This window comes from Agelaius tricolor, unplaced genomic scaffold (genome assembly GCF_023055355.1).
Source record: "Agelaius tricolor isolate 1412-34295 unplaced genomic scaffold, bAgeTri1.0.p SCAF_24, whole genome shotgun sequence".
In the NCBI taxonomy this organism is placed as follows: Eukaryota; Metazoa; Chordata; class Aves; order Passeriformes; family Icteridae; genus Agelaius; species Agelaius tricolor.
Window position 1 is genome coordinate 9,603,109 of NW_027269284.1, and position 18,816 is coordinate 9,621,924.

Here is an 18,816-nt window from a genome sequence, read left to right on the forward strand (position 1 = left end):
CTAAACTACAGTATTTATCAGCACCATATATGTATTGGATATAGGCTACGTTACTGAGGATCTTGCACCTTCTGTACACAAATCAAACACCACACCCATAAAACCCTACAGAACAGTGAAGAAAAAAAAAAACTTAGGCATAATTCTTGTGTATCAGAACCATTCTGGATCAAAGACAAAAAGGTTTAACAAAGCCCAACATTACAGTAAAATGCCTGAGAAACAAGGAAATGTAATACACCCTAGAGAGTGAGTTTGTAGAACAGTGAGACACAAACAGAATGATCCTCTTCTTTTATGATGACTAAATTGTCAAAAAAAAAAAAAAAGACAGACAACCCAGTAGTTCTAACGGTTTAAATTATTTCAATTTAATGGTTTACATTAGTTAAATAAGTCTCTTAATTGTTTTCCTCTCTTTTGCTCCCTGTCTTCAGCAGTCAGGAGCCCATCAGTAGGTTTACTCCTTAGACTGAAAAGTATCAAGTCCATAACGAACAGGAAAAAAAGCAGCTCAGCAAAACATTCTGTATGCATGAAGACAGGTAAACTACTTCCTTCACATGGAAAGAATAACCAAGGACTTCTGATTGCTTCACCTACTAGATGCCTTCATTTACCATGTTTCCTAAGAGAACTAGAGATTATAACGTAATGCTCGTTTTAATGCAAGAGCTCTACACTGGTCACTGAACTTTTCACAAAAGTAATGCCACTCTGAACTTACAGATTTTAAAAGTGTGCATACACACAGAAGAAAAACCAAAATTTTGCTTACAGACTTCAAATATTTAAACCAGACTACCATTTCAAGAGGTGACCATCCAATATTAAAGAGGTATCAACAGAAAGCCAATACCCTCTGGATACTGAAAAAACCCCAAGTTCTTATATCTAAACTGTTATTCAAACATCTGCTCTTCAGAGTCCTACTATCTTCTACTTACTACGTAACTAGATAATTTCATTAGAGATTTTCAATCATGAAGACACTGAAAGTGCAGTTTCCTGACAAGAATAACTTAATAACTATAAATATGGCTAAAGAAACATTGATGAAGTATCTGTATTCTTCACACTAGTGGTGCCTCAAGAAAGCCAGTATTTTGAGTGCTTTATCTCAATTTTAAATTGAGATACAGGCACAAATTTTAAAAAGATTTTGAAATGGTTTGTTCTATTCAACTATGCAAAAGCAGCAATTCCACCACTTCCCTCTAAACTATCAAGAAATTGGAGAAAAAAAAAAAAAAGGAAGTTTGATAGTGATTCTCCTTTCATTTGCTGTAAAAAGAAGTATCTACTATCCATAAGAAAATAAATGTGACACCTTGCAATACGACTGAAATAAAAACATTATGAAGCTCATGATCCACATAAATGGTAATATTAGAAAGGGAAATATAACCTGTTTTTACAAAGGGAAAAAAAAGGAAGCCTTGGGGAACTACAGACCAGTCAGTGTCACTTCTGTGCCTGGCAAGATCGTGGCACAGATCCTCCTGGAATCTGTACTAGAGCATATGGAAAATAAGGAGGTGACTGGTGACAGCCAACATGGCTTCACTGGGGACAGATCATGCCTGACAAATTTCATGGCTTTCTATGACAGGATAACAGCTTTGGTGGGTAAGGGAAGAGTAAATGATGACAACTACCTGGACCTGTGCAAAGCTTGTGACACTGTCCTTGCCTCTGAAAGACAAGGATTTGACAGATGGACCACTCAGTGGATAAGGAATTGTTTGGATGGTCACACTCAGAGCTGTGGTCAATGGCTTGATGTTCAAATGAAGGCCAGTGCCAAGTGTGTCTCTGGGTCTGTATTGGTACTGATGCTGTTTAACACCTTTGTCAGTGACAGGGACAGTGGGATCAAGTGCTCCCTCAGCAAGTTTGTCAATCACACCAAGTCATAAGTTTTCTCCATGGCAAAAAAATATTGCTAAACACAGAATAGAGAGGACTGGGAAACGTTCTTTAATGTTAGATAATAACTCCAAATCCAGGTATTATCATGGAAGGAATTCATCTTGGACTCATAGTGAAAAACCAGGGAACCACCTAGCCACTACAGTCACCTCTTTCCCAGTTGTCCCAACCAGAACAGTCCCAACAGGCCCCGCAGAGCCTGACTGTAACAGAACTGCTGATAATGTAGCAGATCACAACATGCACTGCTATGACCTCAGGGTATTGGGAATGAGGGCAGGCAGGAAAGAATTCTCCTTATCAAAACTAATCAATCCAAGTATAAAATCCTGTAACCTTAGTTTCTGTCAATTATAAACTCTTGCTTATAATCCTACCAGTTTGAAAGGGCAGTCTATGTGATGTTCACTCATTAGAAGTTAGTTCTAGGCTAAAACTAAGGAGAAGAAATTCGTCACACCCACTCCAAAGAATGAGAGAACATGCAAATGCTGCATCTGTTAAAATCTTGTATTTGTTAAGCAGACTGCCTTTAGACTTTTCCCATTAAAGTGAAAGCAGGAAAGAAGAAAATTTAGCAAGGCTGTAGCTAGAGCTATAAAGGCATCATTTTACTTACATGCCTGACTTACAACGCAGAAAAGAAAGCCAGGAACTCAACAGAAAACTGCCACTACAGAGTCAAGGTGTCTGAAAGGGGCATGTCATGACTGGAGAAGTTATTTCATAACATTTATGGTTGCTTTCTTGGCTTTAGAGATAAAGTTGTGTGTCAAGCATCATAGACCACTGTAATAATCTGATTTCAGAGAATATAGGCAGCACATGTCTATGCTTGGAGAAATGTGGCAAGTGTACTGTCATGCAATGACATATGCCCAAAGAAAACAAAGGAAGTATCTCAATTATACCCAGAAATACAAACAGTACAATTGTATCAGCACAGAGATGGCTGCAAAGAAATCCTGACTGTTAGCAGGACTCACCAACCTGGCCCTTGGCCTTCCATCTCTGCTTTGTATTATGTACATCTTTGTGAGAATACATTAGCAGCCATAGCTTGATGAAAAAGGAACGAGCAGCTCAACATGATCACTCACACCAATAAAAACTCAGCCAAGTGTGGAAATAAAGTTTCTCAGATAAGCACAGTCCTTGACAATGAATGCTTCTCTTCTGCACTTACACATGAGTGAAGCTGACTGTCCTGGAACCTGTACAGTTTGCACAAGCCTACAGCTGAGCTCCAACCCCTGCCACCACAATTCCCACCCCTAAAACAGAATAGAGAATACAAACTCACAGTCCATGATATTCCAAACCTGTCCCGTATCTAACAGTCACTGGACAGAGAAATACAGAACAGATCAGTTACTGCACAATTTACAAGACAAATGTCAACTAAAAATCAAATAAGTTTCCTGACCCACATGCTTTTACAGTAAAGACACTTCAGCCATCTTCCATTGCTCGAGTGAAGAAGAATCCATATCCACCCAATTTTTCTCAAAAAACTATTATACACAAAAAATTACTTCCCAAAATTTGAATTACATAGCTCTCAGCTATAGTACCCCCCTTCCTAGAAAGGGATAGAGGGCAGGACCACAGCTAAGTTTTCCTCTATAAACTTTAAAACTTAGTTATCTGAGCTTTTAGAAAGTGGTTTAACTTTTGTATGAATAAGCTTTATGGGCATATTAATTTCAAGATATAGTACTATTTTCTAAATATGATTAATTGGTCCTTTCTTCAGTTTACATGTTTATGTATGGGAAGAAGAAGGGGGTTATTCCCATTGCTGTAAACATATATATTTGAGTAATCTAAGGATTTCAAATTAGTCATATAAAAAAGTACAGCTAAAAGTCTTGGTCTCACAGCTCCCCCTCCTACCTACTCTGTTCTTCATACACTGATTCCCACAATTTGAAATTTATATACTTAGTTGGGGTACTGACTAAAAAATTATGGTCAGAAAATTTTAAAAATTGTTCCTACAGGACTGCTTAATAAGTAGTATAAGCTGTTAAGTATAAGCTTAAGCTTATACAGCTTAATAAGCAGTAACACAAATACAAACTAAACAGAAAATGCTTTGCATTCAAGAAATTTATTTCCACATGTTGCTGGTGCACTTTGAAATTTACTGACACTTGTGTACAGTAGTCACACAGCATTTCCCTACTGTAGCTGAACCCACTCTGCATATTTAATGCCTTATCAAAAAATGTGTTTGAGTGACCCAAAAGCATTTCTTAGGGATGATAAAAGAATAGGTGCAATTATACTAGAAGCAGCATTGTTATTTTTGTGAAATAGGCATACCAGACAGAATAACATTTAACACATGGTTAGTGGAGTGCACAGGACCAAATCTTCATTCCTCCTCCTCTCTTTAGGTTATGGATGAGACATACAAACACACAACACATACAAAACCCCACATCCTCTTTCACCCAAAATGTACATGGGAAAAACGACTATCTATTACTAGAATAAAAATCCAGACATCAGGTCCCTCTACTGGGTTAATATGGGATGGCAGGAGAGCTAACAGCATCTTCCACTAGATCTGGGAACCTAGCAAGTGCATCCCAAGTTCAGTCTCCGAAGTGTCCTGTGTCCTTAGCACATGCAAGCCAAACACAGACTAAAGCTGGCAATGATACCCCCATCCCAGGGCAGAGGGATAGGCCAAAATCATTTATGGACTTAAAACCACAAGGTCAAACCCTCAAATATACCACATATGGGCTGAGGCGTCCCTTCCATGGCTCTCTTTTTCTCTTAAAAGAGAACTACATTTTGGACTTTAAATATCTAAGTGACAATGATCAAAAAGCAAGAATAAAAACTGACCAGAGTCAGGAAAAGTGTAACTACCATTCTGAAGACTTTTTATGCCTCCATATAAAAGATTACCTGAATAGAACTACTTCAAATCAGTCTACAAATAATTAGTCTTCCTGCAAAAAAAGTCTCTCTGTTAAAAATTGAAAAATCAAAAGAAAAAATCTCAACCTGGTCACAAAAGTACATAGTTTGCAGTGCAATAGCTAATTAATTCTGAGAGTTAGGAAAACATTCTCTTAAAAAAAAAAAAAAAAAAAAAAAAAAAAAAAAAAAAAAAAGATTTTTACTTTTGAGGTTCAGAAAAAAACTGTTAACTTCCAAAAATGAGTTGGAAGAAGTAGATCAAAAGCAACAGAAGACACTTGATTTGGAAAGTATGCATAACAAATGCATTTTGATCTTCCTGCTGCACAACCAAAGGTTTACAAACAAAGCCTTTATCTCACAGTGTCTAGCTGTTGGGGTTAGGTTTTGGGGTTTTTTTAAATAAAGGCTCTGTAAGGGAGAACAGTACACAGGAACAAATCTATAGCTCTAAACCATAAATTCGTTATATTCAAAATCAGTTAGGCTTACAATTAGTATGTGAAAGATGCAACACAGAACACTGATTTTAATACTGTATAAAGAATGATCAATGAAATAATGTTTCACACAAAGTATATTTTAAGGCAATGCCTTCTTCTTCACACAGATTATATTATCTTAATGCCATATTTACTGCATCATAAACTGGTTTGAGAACACATGCATCTACAAATATATTTTTAATCAGCATTTAAACAACAATCAAATCTTAAAAGCACCTACTTGGTTTGCTACTAGGAAACTAAGAGCAAGGTATTCTGATCAAAAATTAGTCTAGCATGAAGTCAAAAGGCTGTCTCACAATATTCACATCTCCACCAACAGCAATTCTGTGGGTGCCCAAAAGTTACAAACTTGACAGCAATTTCATGATTTTCTGCTTAATTTATCCAAAGTAAGTAAATTCAGTAATAAAATGCAAATGGTGAAAACATGTATACTTGGCAGAAACATTCTGCACTTTACTTACATTAAACAGTCTGTAAATCCACACGAATTTTATGAGGTTTTCCTTAATGGACCAAAAGTGACTAAAAAGTCATCTATCTCAGCACAAAATACCAGTGATTCCCAAACATTTTGAAAAGACCATTGACAGGCCTCAAAAAAAACCCAAACCAAACTGAACCAAGTAAACTCCCTAACACACTCCCTAAATAATGAATATCTTATATAGCATTGTTCAAGAGATTTCTTTAGTAATCTTTAGGCCATGTAGACATCTAATATATGCGCAAATCACTTTGAGAAAAAAAAAGGGCAAGTCTATCACTAAAATCCTTACTTGTCTTCTGATATGACAAACCTCAACTAGCTCAAAACTATTTCTGTGAACTGTATCACAGGAATCAAGGAAAATGTGGAAATCCAATGATCCAATGCATACTATCTTTGTATTTTCCATTCCATCAGTCAATACTGGGGAAAAAAATCCCAAAGAGCATCCTACTTCCACCCACTTAAATCCTCCCATCAGCAATATCTTTGCTGCCAAACAAAAACAGAGGGGAGAGGGAAATTAAAAAAAAAAAAAAAAAGAAAAAAAGTGTACAGTCAGAGTGAAGTACTTAAGAACTTTTACATCTTGAGCTCTTAGACTCACTTCCAAAAGTAGCAAGCATGGCTTGGATAAGAATTGTGCTCTAGGTGCCAACAATAACTCAGTTACCTTCAGTACTTGAGTATTTCAAAACAAACCAACATGCATTTAAATTGTGTATATTTAGAGAATTTTACAGTAATTCTTGATAGGTATGAATAACACATGTATAACCATAGCAGTCCTGAAGACCCTGGTACCACAGTACAGTTTACCATAAACAAGATTCCTTTCTTGGAAATTCTCTATTCCTTTGAAATACAGCTGGGCAAAACATACTGGCTTATAAATTTTCCCAATATTTTAATAGCTATTTCAGCTTAAGCCAATGAGCCAGAATAGAAACTGCAAACATTCCAGTAAAATTTGGTTGCAGTGTATTAGGGTTTTACTTCCACCCATGTTTTCTGTATTTGCAAAAATCCGCTATGAACTCTCTGGAAACTCATGACTTACCAATCTAACATTTTGTGATACTGAGCCTGAATCCATATAACAATACCCAACAAAAACCATTCTAACTGGGCAAGGCATAGATGTAACACCACTAACAAACCCAAACAAAACCCAAACAAAACAATCCCACCCTCACATACATACAAATAAAGGGGAATGAAAACCAACACAACCCCCCCTCCACACACACCCACATCCTTAGTCCTATCTTCTATGCAGATATCAAACTAGCTCACTGCAGAAAAAAAGATAATATTGAAGACAGCCACAGAAATCTGCACCAGAGTAACACTGGAGAAGACTGCATCAGAATCAAGACCAAAACCCACATATTAAATATTACTACCAGAGCAGAAGGGAACATCCTGCTTATTTGTAAAAATAACCCTGAAGATCTAATCAATCAAGACTCCCAGAGTCAATCAAGATTCCCATATTCCTTTGAAATTCTTATTTTAACTGTAAACAGAAGCGACTGATAACATAACAACAGCTATATCTTAAATATCTGTGTATGCCCAGTAAGGTTGGGAATGGGTTTTCTTACTTATTTTTGATACTAAATTTTTTTTGTACTTACCTGACAGAACCTCAGTCCAGACTTCAGAGTTCCATTTCCCTGCTACACTTGATGACACTAGAACATTATAAAGCAAGCACTGAAGGAGGCTCCCTGAAGCAACTAAAACAGTGCTAATGATACCATCAACACCCTGAGGTGGAAAGATCTTAATGACCATCTTCAGTCTGTAGCATTTCTAATGAAGATGACAGTATCCATAAGATTAAGACTTCCTAAATTAGTCCTCTTCACTCCCACCCCCCAAAAAAGCAAACTGCAATGGATTGTTCCTATGCATAATCCCATTGTGAGACTATACATTCCTTGTAACCTGCTCTAAACGGAAGCCACTGCTGTATTTTTAGGAAACAGGGATGGCTACTCACTATCCCCAAAAACAGAGTTCTAAAAGCAAAGAATCACAGAATCACATTACAGCTCAGGATGGAAGGGACCTCAAAGAACCATGTGGTCTACCCTTCCAAGGGAAAAGGAAAATAGACAAGACTATCTAGCACCCTACGGCATCTCAAAAACCTCCAGCAACAGGGATTCTATCACATTCCTGAGGAGGCTGTTCCAGTGAATGACTGTTCTCACTGAAGACAAGAAAACAGAAAAGGAAAAAAATTCTCATATCAAGATGAAACTGCCCCCAGTGCAACATGTACCCATTGTCCCTCGTCTCCTCCATGTGAATAGACTGCTTCAGTCCTTTTTGTAGCTGTCCTATAAGTTAGAAATCATTGCAAAAAGACTACTATTGAGAATAGCTCTTGCCACGGAAATTCTGTTATCTTTCTTAAGAATTAAAGGAATCACATGAGAGAAAAAATTCCTGAGATGCCAAGGACCAAATGTTCAATGGGAATTAATCTGGATTAAAGAAGCTCAGCAACTCTAAGTATTTTACTCCTAAATTAGTTCTCATTTAGGTATTTAATTCCTGTTCTCTTCCTTGACTTCTATTTGTAAGCAACACTAGTATATGTTTTTCCCCTTTAATATTGTACCCATCACCAAAACTGGATTGAAATTTCTTATACCTAAATACATGTTTTAGAGTAAAGACTTTTTTGTTTCTGAATAACTTTACCAAACAAAACTAATTTAAAATGTCAGGACATACAAAGAACCAGTAAGTAACAAGAAAAAAAAATTAAAATCAGTAATAAATAAATAACAAAACACATGTATTTAAATATTTCCTCAATTCTATGTTAGAAATTTGTACTTGCAGGCTTTACAGACTAAGCTATTTGAGGAAGGAATTAGGGAGCAGTATGTTTCATAACAGGTGCACCTAATCATTACTACAGAATATAATCCCAAAACTAAATAGATATTAGGTCTCAAAACTTAGGAAATAGTTATTTGAAGTAGGGCGAACACAGTAGAAGTAGATTATAAACAGGATCAAATGGGAGGAGGTGGAAAAAAAATCTTCCAGCTGCAAAGCCCAATGTTGTTCAGAAGACATCCTGCACGTTGGTACCACAGCACCCACTCAACAACACAGGTTTTGGCTACCCTGTCAGCATGTGGTATTCTTCTCCCTTTGGCTCATTAGGTTCAGATAATCAACTTGGAAAGAGAACAGACACATTCCTAAAAGCTCTGTTATCAAACCCACAAAGGATCCAGTTAAAGTATCAAAATGAGAAATAAACTGAATGAGATTTTAATAATATAGTTACCCTGCTTCTTGCAAAGCCTGATAAAAAGAAAACTAATTGTGGCACTTCAGTAATTTGAAATATCACAGTAGCAACTTCAAAGTTATGACAGTGGTCTGAAATGGACTGAAAAGAAACACATTTTCATTTCCCCCAAGGCCACTGGCCTATCTCTAAAGCTCCTCAAGTTCTCATGTGGCTTCAATTGGTTTCGTTTTTAATGTTCTCATCCCACATGCTCCTTTCATACAGGTTTTGGAACTTTTTTTTGCCCCCTTCTAAAATACAGGTATTCATGTCTGACCAAGACCTACATGTTCAGGTACATTCCAGAAAGTGCTTACACTGTGTTTTTTAAATTACTATTAATCATGGTGTTGTTGCTGATGTCACCTACTGCTGCCAGATACACTTTTAAAAAAAAGAAACAAAAAAACTTTTACAGATACAAGATTTCTGGTTTGCACAAGGGAAGCATTAAGGCTGTTATGCATGGTAATGGTTGCTAAGAGTTCAAACACTGACAGCATCTGACATGAATTTTTTTATTCTCCAATTACACTTACATCTATCTCACAATAACCTGCTCTGCTCTTGCTGGATTTTTAAGAAGATAAACTAGGAGACAATGGAATTTCTGAAGCAGTTAGGCAGCAATGCTTGAAGTATAACCAAAACAACAGTAATGAAAAAGAACTAATAATTAAGCTATCAAATAATAGGTATTTGCTTTTCTTCCTTCCTACTGTTACCACAGCCACCTTCTAAGACAAAGCCTATGTTTAATGGCATTTTCATCAGCCTTTTCAGAAAACACTGTAATTTCTCTAAGTCCTGAATCCATAAACTCCACTATTAAAAGTATTTCTATACAGGTTCATGATGCAGACAAATAAAAAGAAAAAAAAATAAAAAAGGTATCAAGACTGAATACTATGTTCTAGGGTCATAACTCTCTTGCATGCTTTTTATCAGCATTCAGCATTAAAATTATTTTAGAAGAAATTAATCATGTATGTATAATAATGTATTTCAAATACTTGAATACTAAAAGATATTTGGGGGGTGTTTATTCTTTACTGAAAATAGCACAACATAAAATCCACGGGAAGTGATGGGGGGGGTCTACAAACTACTGTGAAGCTGGGCAATGTGACACAATTCACAAGAATTACATTCATTTACTAATGTTCCTATATTAAATTAAGCTTCCAATCACAAGTAGTGATGGTCTCCATTAAGGACACAGATATTCCAGTGTTAACAATTCTGATATCAGTTGTAGCCATATGAAAACATTGTTTAATGCAATTGCCCATACAGCAACCTAACTACTTTAATCTCAGTTCACCCATCAAATCTGACTCCTGTGTGGTTTATACCCTCCTTCCACCCACACACTTAAAGACATCCACCCCCACAGCTGAAGCATACCCAGGTATATACACAAAACATAACTGGTACAAAAACTCACTTTCACTGGACAACATCTAAAATATGTAAATACCTGTTCCTGCAGGTCGTAGTCATAGCTATCATGCAGCAGAAGACTGAGGACATACCGAGTATAAATCATGGCATCAATGCCACACTTCTCTAGCTCTTGTCCCAGCCAGGTCTGCACTGGACCCAAAGCATGTAGCAGAGACATTTCAGAAACAGATACAGGGCCTGGATAAGAGCTTGAGGAGCTTTCAGATGGCAAACCATCCACAACAACTGTACAGATAGGGCGCATGAATCTAGGTGGTTGGCATCCTTATAACGTGAAGCATTTTCTGGAGTTGATTTTCCGTCGGTATCTGGAGGTGATTTTCACTCCAGTAAATAGGAGAGAGGCTTGACTTCTAGGACAATCATTTATATTTCCTGGCTGTTAGCCGACTGGAGACGAACATCACTCTTCAGGCATGACCAGTGAATAAACTAAATCCTAATAGCAAACACATATGTAGATGTGTTTTTCTACCTTAATTTCACATTGAGGCCAGATGCAAGTCCCCAGCAGGACCTATAAAGAGGAAAAAATGATAAGTTGTGACAATATGTATCCATACATGAATAATATTAAACAGTGAAAAAACCCACCCAAAGTAGAAAGCAGTCATTTACATACTGCTTACTCCAAACATATCGTACATCTACTCAGTGTCATTTTGAAGAGTGACAGGAATTATTACAAGTTTAAAGGTGACTTTTAGAAAAGGTACTTTTTACTGTAGGAAGAGAGACTTTTTCAAACATTTCACAAGTAATCTGTCGATTGAAACATATGTCTGACCTAGCTTTATGGGAAAGCTGAGATTTTATTACTTTCACTATCTGCTGAAAAAACCCACTCTCATAAAAAAAAAAAAGCCCTATGCTAGTTTGAATAAAGACTGCATATTTTGCATCACTAGAAGACAATATAATCCTACTGTTTTGCAGAGATACCCATTTCTAGAATAGAAGTGTTTCGTTTATAAAACACTGAATTAATGAAATTCATCTGATCAGGAGTTTCATAAATCCTACTACTAAATAGTTACTACTACCTTCAGGTTCAGGTTTTTTGGTGGTGGTGGTGGTTTTTGGGGGTTTTTTCTTAGTTTCAATTATTTGCCTTGTTCCAGGACAGTAAAACATTTTATCATCCAAAAACTGTCCTCATAAAAATATAAATCCCTGGAATAACTTCAAAAATTTGAGCAGAACATAATTTATCTATGCCAAAAATTAACATTTAACCCTCTTTACACAAAGCATACACCTGTCCTACCTGAGAGCTTAAACTCTAAACCATGTCCTAAAATAGACAAACTATCCTACGACTTATACCACCCACAATCACAAATCAATCTTGATAAGCCAGGGGCAGAAGGTGCAAGCACCACACACGTCAGCATTCTGCTCTTGAACGCAGAAAATGTCAGCCCAAAAAAGGCATTTTTGGATTGGTCTACTTATCAACCACATGCCAATCTGGCATTTGTGTAGGCCTTCTTTCTCCTCTCCAGCTTCTTAGCATGAGAAAACAAAGCTCAACTCCAAGCAGGAAATATCCCTTCACTGAAAGGAAACAAAATAGACTCAAGTGACTAAGCAAAATCTGCTGGTTTGTTTCAACCCCAGTGCAAGACAACCAGCACACAACAGCCATCACCTAATACAACTATCTGAACTAGGTACTGGGGGCAGCATTTCATGTGGGCAGCATGTGTTCTGCAGCCAAACAAAACTGAAAGTCGATACACGTCAACACAACAAAAGATTATAGTTTTAGGAGCTTTCTTTATAGCATCACACAGGTACAAATGTGTAGTCCAGATTTTTCTAAGTCAATTGCAACATCACCAAATAGAAACCCATTAAGATCAGTTGCTACCGAGTTTACAAAACCCTTTGCCTCTCCCAAAGTGACCTTACTGCTCTGGTTGCAATGTTCATTTTGAGAAAGGAGAAAACACGAAATTATTCAATATTGCTCAGCAGCATGTTTCAATTAGTCAAAATCTTTTAAGTAAGCACAAATAACAGTAGGTAGAAACATGCTGCAAGGCACTGGAGGTTACTGCTTCATCACATAATTAGAGAACAGAAAGTACAAGTAAAATCTAGTATTGTGACCCAAGGTAGTCCAAATCCAAGAGCCACATGTCCAAACTCTTAAGAAGTCCATACTATCTTAATTGTTAAAGAACAGCATTCCAGTCCTGCTGGCTCTCCACAGCACAGCATGTGATGAATGTTCTCCCCAAGTCAATGCCACGGCCCTTGTTGGCCCCCCAAATCTTACATTTCATAGATATAGGAAAACTGACACTCTTCATTTATCTTTCTTGAGACATGGTGCAGAACTACCTAAAGGTTCAAGGGAACGGGAGCCTCAATCCATTCCACTGCTACCAGTTTGATGCTAGAGCCACCAATAGATGCTCAGAGCCTGGAAAGGGATTGTAGGTCAGCAGGAGAGCACCTGAAGAGCAGCACAAAGGAACTTCTGCCACTCCAGCCAGCAAGTTGGCTCCACTGGGAGCCCAGCTAAAATGGAAACACGTGAAGCAAAGACAATAAAAAAAAAAAAAAGAAGTTAGCGACATGCACATGCCTGCATGTCTATCATCTTACTGGCATCACTAAGACATGGTGGGATGCCTCCTATGACTGGAGTGTTGGAATGGAAGGATACAGGGTGTTTAGGAAGGACAGGCACAGGAGACAAGGAGGGGACGTTACCCTCTATGAGAGTGACTGCCTGGAGTGCACGGAGCTCTGCCATGGAACAAAAGAGCAGCTGACTGAAAGGTTATGGGTCAGGATGAAAAGGAGGGCAGGGACAGGCCATGTTATACTGGGGCTCTGCCACAGGCTCCCCATCCAGGAAGACTGAACTATGAAGTCCTCTATGGACAGACAGGAGCAGCCTCACATTCACAAGCCCTGGTCCTCATGGGGGACTTCAACCACCTCCATATCTGTTAGAGAGGCAACACAGCAGAGCATAAGCAATCCAGGACCAGGAGGTGCCTGGAATGTGGTAATGGTGATACCTTCCTTCCCTGACTTAGAGAAGCCAACAAGGAGAGGTGCCATGCTGGGTCTCCTTCTCACTGACATGTTGGGGCTGCTGGGGAATGTGAAGCTCAAGGGCAGCCTGGGCTGCAGTGACTGTGAAACAGTGGAGTTCAAGATACTCAGGGCAGCAAGGGTTCACAGCAAGCTCATTGTCCTGGACTTCAGGAGAGCACAGTTTGGCCTTCTCAGGGATCTGCTTGCTAAAGGAGCCCAAGAAAACTGGTTAATATAGAAGATCACCTTCTCCAGGCTCAGGAGCAATGCATGCCTACCAAAGGAAGTCAGGCAAAACACCAGCCACCTGCATGGTTGAACAAGGAACATGGAACTCCTGGACAAACACAAACAGAAAAATGAAGCCTACAGAGGGTGGAAGCAAGGACAAGTAGCTTGAGAGGAATACAGAGAAATTGTCCAAGCAGCCAGGAATCAGGTAGGAAGCTAAAGCTGTGATAGAATTAAATCTAGCCAGGGATATGATGCTTGATGAAGCTTCTACACAAGAAAAAGCTTCTATAGGTACATCAGTGGTAAAGGGGCCCCTATCTCAAAGGAGACCCAGGACACGGACAAGGCTGAGGTACTTAATAACTTCTTTATCCTGGTGTTCACCAGCAAGTGCTCCAGACACACTCCCCACTCCCTGGAGGCAAATGTGGGGACCGGGAGAATGAAAAACTGCCCACTGCAGCACTAGGTCAGATTTGAATTGATTTCATCTAAGGAACCTGAAGGACATGAGTCCATGGAACCTGATGAAATACCCCTAGGTAGAGGGAACTTTAAAGGTGTTTGGAAGAAAAATGGGGACAGACTTTTTATAAGGGTCTGTAGTAACAAGATTTTGAACTAAAATCTGGTAGATTTAGATTGGACATTAGGAAGGTATTTTTACATTGAAGGGGTGAGACACTGAACAACTTGACCAGAGAAGCTGTGCATGATCTGTTCCAAGTATTCAAGGTCAGGCTGGGCAGGGCTTTGAGCAACCTTATCTAATGAAAGATGTCCCCACCCACAGAAGTGAGTGTTGATGATCTTGAAAGATTCCTTTCAACTCAAACCATTCTGAGTCTATATGGCAAAGCTTCTGGATACTGAATCACTTCAATCAAAACTGTGACACATTGTTTAGCTCCTTAGTTAAACCCAGTAAGGACTGAATTTATGTTTCAGCTTTTCCCTGAACGAGATGATAATGGGGCCTCTCTTTTCTACCTTAACACTTATTTAAGTGAGACGTTTGAGAAATTCAGTTCTTGAGACCTAAACTAACGAAATCTGATTGACTTCAGCTGACCAGTTACAGTGTGTCTTGCTTTTATTAGATGGGGAAGAGAGGGAAAAGACAGCAAGAGAGAAACAGATTATAAGAGGAATTATGAAATCAGACAACAAAATTTTTGTAATTTGTTTTGCACTCCAGCTTTTTTGAATATCATATTCTATTACCTCTTTTACAATTCAGTTACATGATATAAAACCTGGAAATCTAAACAAATTTATTAAATATTATTTAAGAGTTCTCATTTTACAACTCTCAAGTGCTTTGTTTCACAGATGGCCTTAAGCATTTCCATTATGTTTTAAAGTTAATAAAATTTCATAAAGAGTATTTTTCTATCTCAGTACTAGAGAGATTTTCCATATCAAATTAATACAAGTCACTCAAAGAGCAAACATTTCTGCTGATAGATGTGAAGCTTGATTTTAGAAATAACACTTTCTGACAAATAAATTATTATCCCTCTTAAATCTATTTCACACTGTCTCACTAAAAATAATTTTTCCATCCTCACAAGGCCAGGGCTAATCTGAACAGAGGGAGCACATTACATCTTAAATAATTAGTGGAAGCCTAGTTATTTTAACCAAGTCAGAAAGAATTCTCCATTTCCAATTATAAAATATTACAGATGGACATGCCTTAGAACAAGAATTACCAAATACAAATTTAAACATCTGCATCAATACTTTCTGAAAACTACTTTTATTTACAAAGTAAAAAATATATGTTGAAACTATTTCAAAATAATTTCTCCTTACTCCACTTCTTAGTATATTTTTTCCTTTAAAGTAACCTTCAGTTTTTGCAATACTAATCAATGACCTTAACAAGGTCACACTAGTTAAACTGTCAGCAGCTTAACCAGTAGAGACACAAGGGCCAATTTATGAAGCATCTTCTAAGGACTAAGAACACAATATTGTATAAACATTCTGATTTTTCAACTCAGACTGTCTTAGAATACATGTAATTCTCAAAATTCTATTCCATGTGATAGACACTAAATACTCTTTTGATCTACAACAGACAGCAGAAGAAAATAACTAAACCTTGGTCTCCTTAGATCCAGCTATGGCAAAGCAACAACTTTAAATAACATATAGAAAGCAACAGAAAGGAGGATCAATGATATGGAAAGTGATGCTGGAGCTTTCCAGGTTTGTTCCCTACAACACATTTGCTCTTTTATGGTAAATAACCTTTTTTTGAAAATTAAGTAATCTAGTCTTCTCCATAAAATAACTGGAATATGGGTACTGTCAGAACAAATACACAGAACTTTTTTTTTAAGTGTCTTGGTACTACAATAATCAAAGTAACACAAACAACTTCTTGTGGCAGTTGTCTCTATGGGATACAGGATGATAGCATAAGATCAAAGATTACCAAAGAATGCAGTAAAAGAAAGGTGTAATTAAATCACTCTTCAATGAAGCTCGATACAAGCACACCAAGAAACTGCTAATGCATGGACTATCAACAGAAAGATTAACTAAAAGTTCATGCCAAGCAAGACAATTCCATGTCTTTAACAGCTTTTTTCCTCCATATTCTCTTGCATACTGTTAGAAAACAGTAACCAAAGCCAAACCACAAAACCCACTGAATTAATCTCAGGTAACCCAATCTCTATTTCATCAGCACCAAGAGGCCTCTGAAAATTGTGCATCCACACAGCAAGGTCCCAAACCAACATTTTTTGTAAATTAAAAAACCCCAAAACAATACAATGATTTAACACTCTTTCAAGTTTTCTTAAATATCAACTTTTAAAGCAGTAGAAGACATTGGAATAAGTAAAAACTATACCCCTTACAATTGTCCCATCAGGTAAACTAAAGGTCCACAGACAATGTCTTGGGGATCATAAAAGGTAACTTGAAAAGGAAGCAAATCGTTTGTAGCCTTAAATTCACTACACTGGGGTCTATACTATCACTAGGAAAAAAAAAAAGTTACAAGGTTACATATTGAAAGAGGTTGAAAACTAATAACTGTTTACTTGTACAACCTGCGAGTCCCTACAAACTCAAATTTACTCCTCACACATTTTGATACATTTCTAGAGAAAGCCAATCTCTTGGATAATCCACAGATACTACTTTTCCTTCCTTCAGTTCTCAAAAGGGAAAACATCTGTGTTTCCAGTGTTTCATGCTGCCTACTGATACATGTTAACAATTAGACTAAACATATTCTCACACAATAGTTAAATCAAAACTGCTGTTTTATACAAAGTTTCCTGTATTATTCTTTGAAATACGCCAGTGTATGACACAGTTTAAATTAACAGCTCTCATTTCAAAAATTTTTTTCTCCACTTTGACACTGTTCATTTATAAAATGAACATAGAAAAAAAAATATATATATTTTTTAATGTGGAGAGAGCACATTTTTGTGGATAGTCCACATTTTTTAACCAGAACAATGTTTTTCAAACTAATGTTTTTTTCCCAGAATAGTTTTATTAAAAGCAAACAATATGTCCTCTCTCTGGCAACTACAAGTGGGGAAAAAATATGGAAATCCTAATTAATATTAAAAAAAGTAAAAACTTTGTCAAGTTTGGTCAACAACATACTAAAATCACATATACAGTGCAGCAAAGTTCAGTCCCCTTTAGAAAACTGATAGTCAAAAGCATGACCAAATTATATGATGGCAACAGAATTCCATATTGTTCTTATATATTGTGGAAGAATGTGTAATTTTACCCTAATTTCTTTTGTTTCTTTCCACAAAAACGCTGAACAAATCCTTAATAGAAAAAACCAAGCAGCTACACACTGAGAAAGGCACTGTCAAAGCCCATAACCAAAGCCTATTTAAAGTCTAGCAAACAATGGAATTTGTGTGTTTAATTTCACACAGTATTTAAAAGACATGTGAATTCAGAAGTAAGGGAGTTGTTATTTTTTAACCACATTCCTTGATAATCTAAGAAATTTGACTGTGTAGTCTTCAGAGCAAGGGCAGCTTTCTTTATGCACAACAAACTGCAAGAGCAGCAGCTTGATTCATGACCAAGGCACTGAAACACTACAGAAATATTGTCCTGCCATGAGAAACAGAGATTAAACACCTGGCTGCAATCAAAGCACTAAAAGTGGTCAGAAGCATAAAAGCAGCTCTGTGACTCAACTTTAAATATACATAAAACCAACTTTTCTAAGAAGCATTACCAAGAGGTACAAGAGTGATACAGTCCTATTTGTAATGGGTTTATGCTTTATAGGGAACTGGTGTTCTCTAAGGAGGCTGGGCTTACGGTTCTAGGGTAACTCAAGTCAAAGAACCCACAGGGGAGATCGAAACCAGTGCCTGAGTGTTACTGCAAGATTTTTTCCCTTGCAAATCTGCAATCTTATTTTCATAACACTTATCCAAATGAAAATCTGAAGCTGCTAATCCTGTATAAAAGCTTAATGGAATTACTCAAAGGATTCAAGAGCTACCATGTAAGCCCTAGTTACTTGGGTTAGCAAAGAAAAAGAACAGATATAATCAAGATGACACCAAGGGAAGCTAGGGGAATTCACCAGTACAGTTCTGAAAGATTCTGCTCTGGGACCTGTATTACCTGATAAATTCCTAAGTGGCTTAGAAGATGAGATGGGTGACAGTTTAGAAGCTACCAAAGGACAGCAAGTGACCAGGAATAGTGACTTCAGAGCAACTAAAAAATACAGAAGGCCATTATGAAACTGGACTGGGCAATAAAAAAGTAAACAAAAAATGGCATAGGCAAACTTGAAATGAGGCAGAGGGGCAATAACCACCCTATTCAGGCATAAATCAATG

At 37.3% G+C, this 18,816-nt stretch overlaps 1 protein-coding gene across 10 annotated transcripts in view; it reads right to left on the bottom strand.

Annotated features, from left to right (window-relative positions):
* The window catches only part of KIAA0232 (KIAA0232 ortholog), a 64,514-nt gene that overhangs the window by 35,247 nt on the left and 10,451 nt on the right, over positions 1-18,816 (bottom strand). For 6 of the 10 annotated variants that reach the window (XM_071447201.1, XM_071447194.1, XM_071447203.1 and 3 more), the window contains exon 2: positions 10,677-11,180. The exons of 1 other annotated variant lie outside the window; for it this stretch is intronic. In XM_071447201.1, the coding sequence (XP_071303302.1) occupies positions 10,677-10,907 (231 nt within the window). In that variant the 5' untranslated portion in view covers positions 10,908-11,180. Of the gene's footprint in view, positions 1-7,511; positions 7,569-10,676; positions 11,181-12,049; positions 12,221-18,816 lie in introns of those variants that run through there. 3 more of the 10 variants (XM_071447192.1, XM_071447198.1, XM_071447197.1) reach the window with 3 other exon arrangements.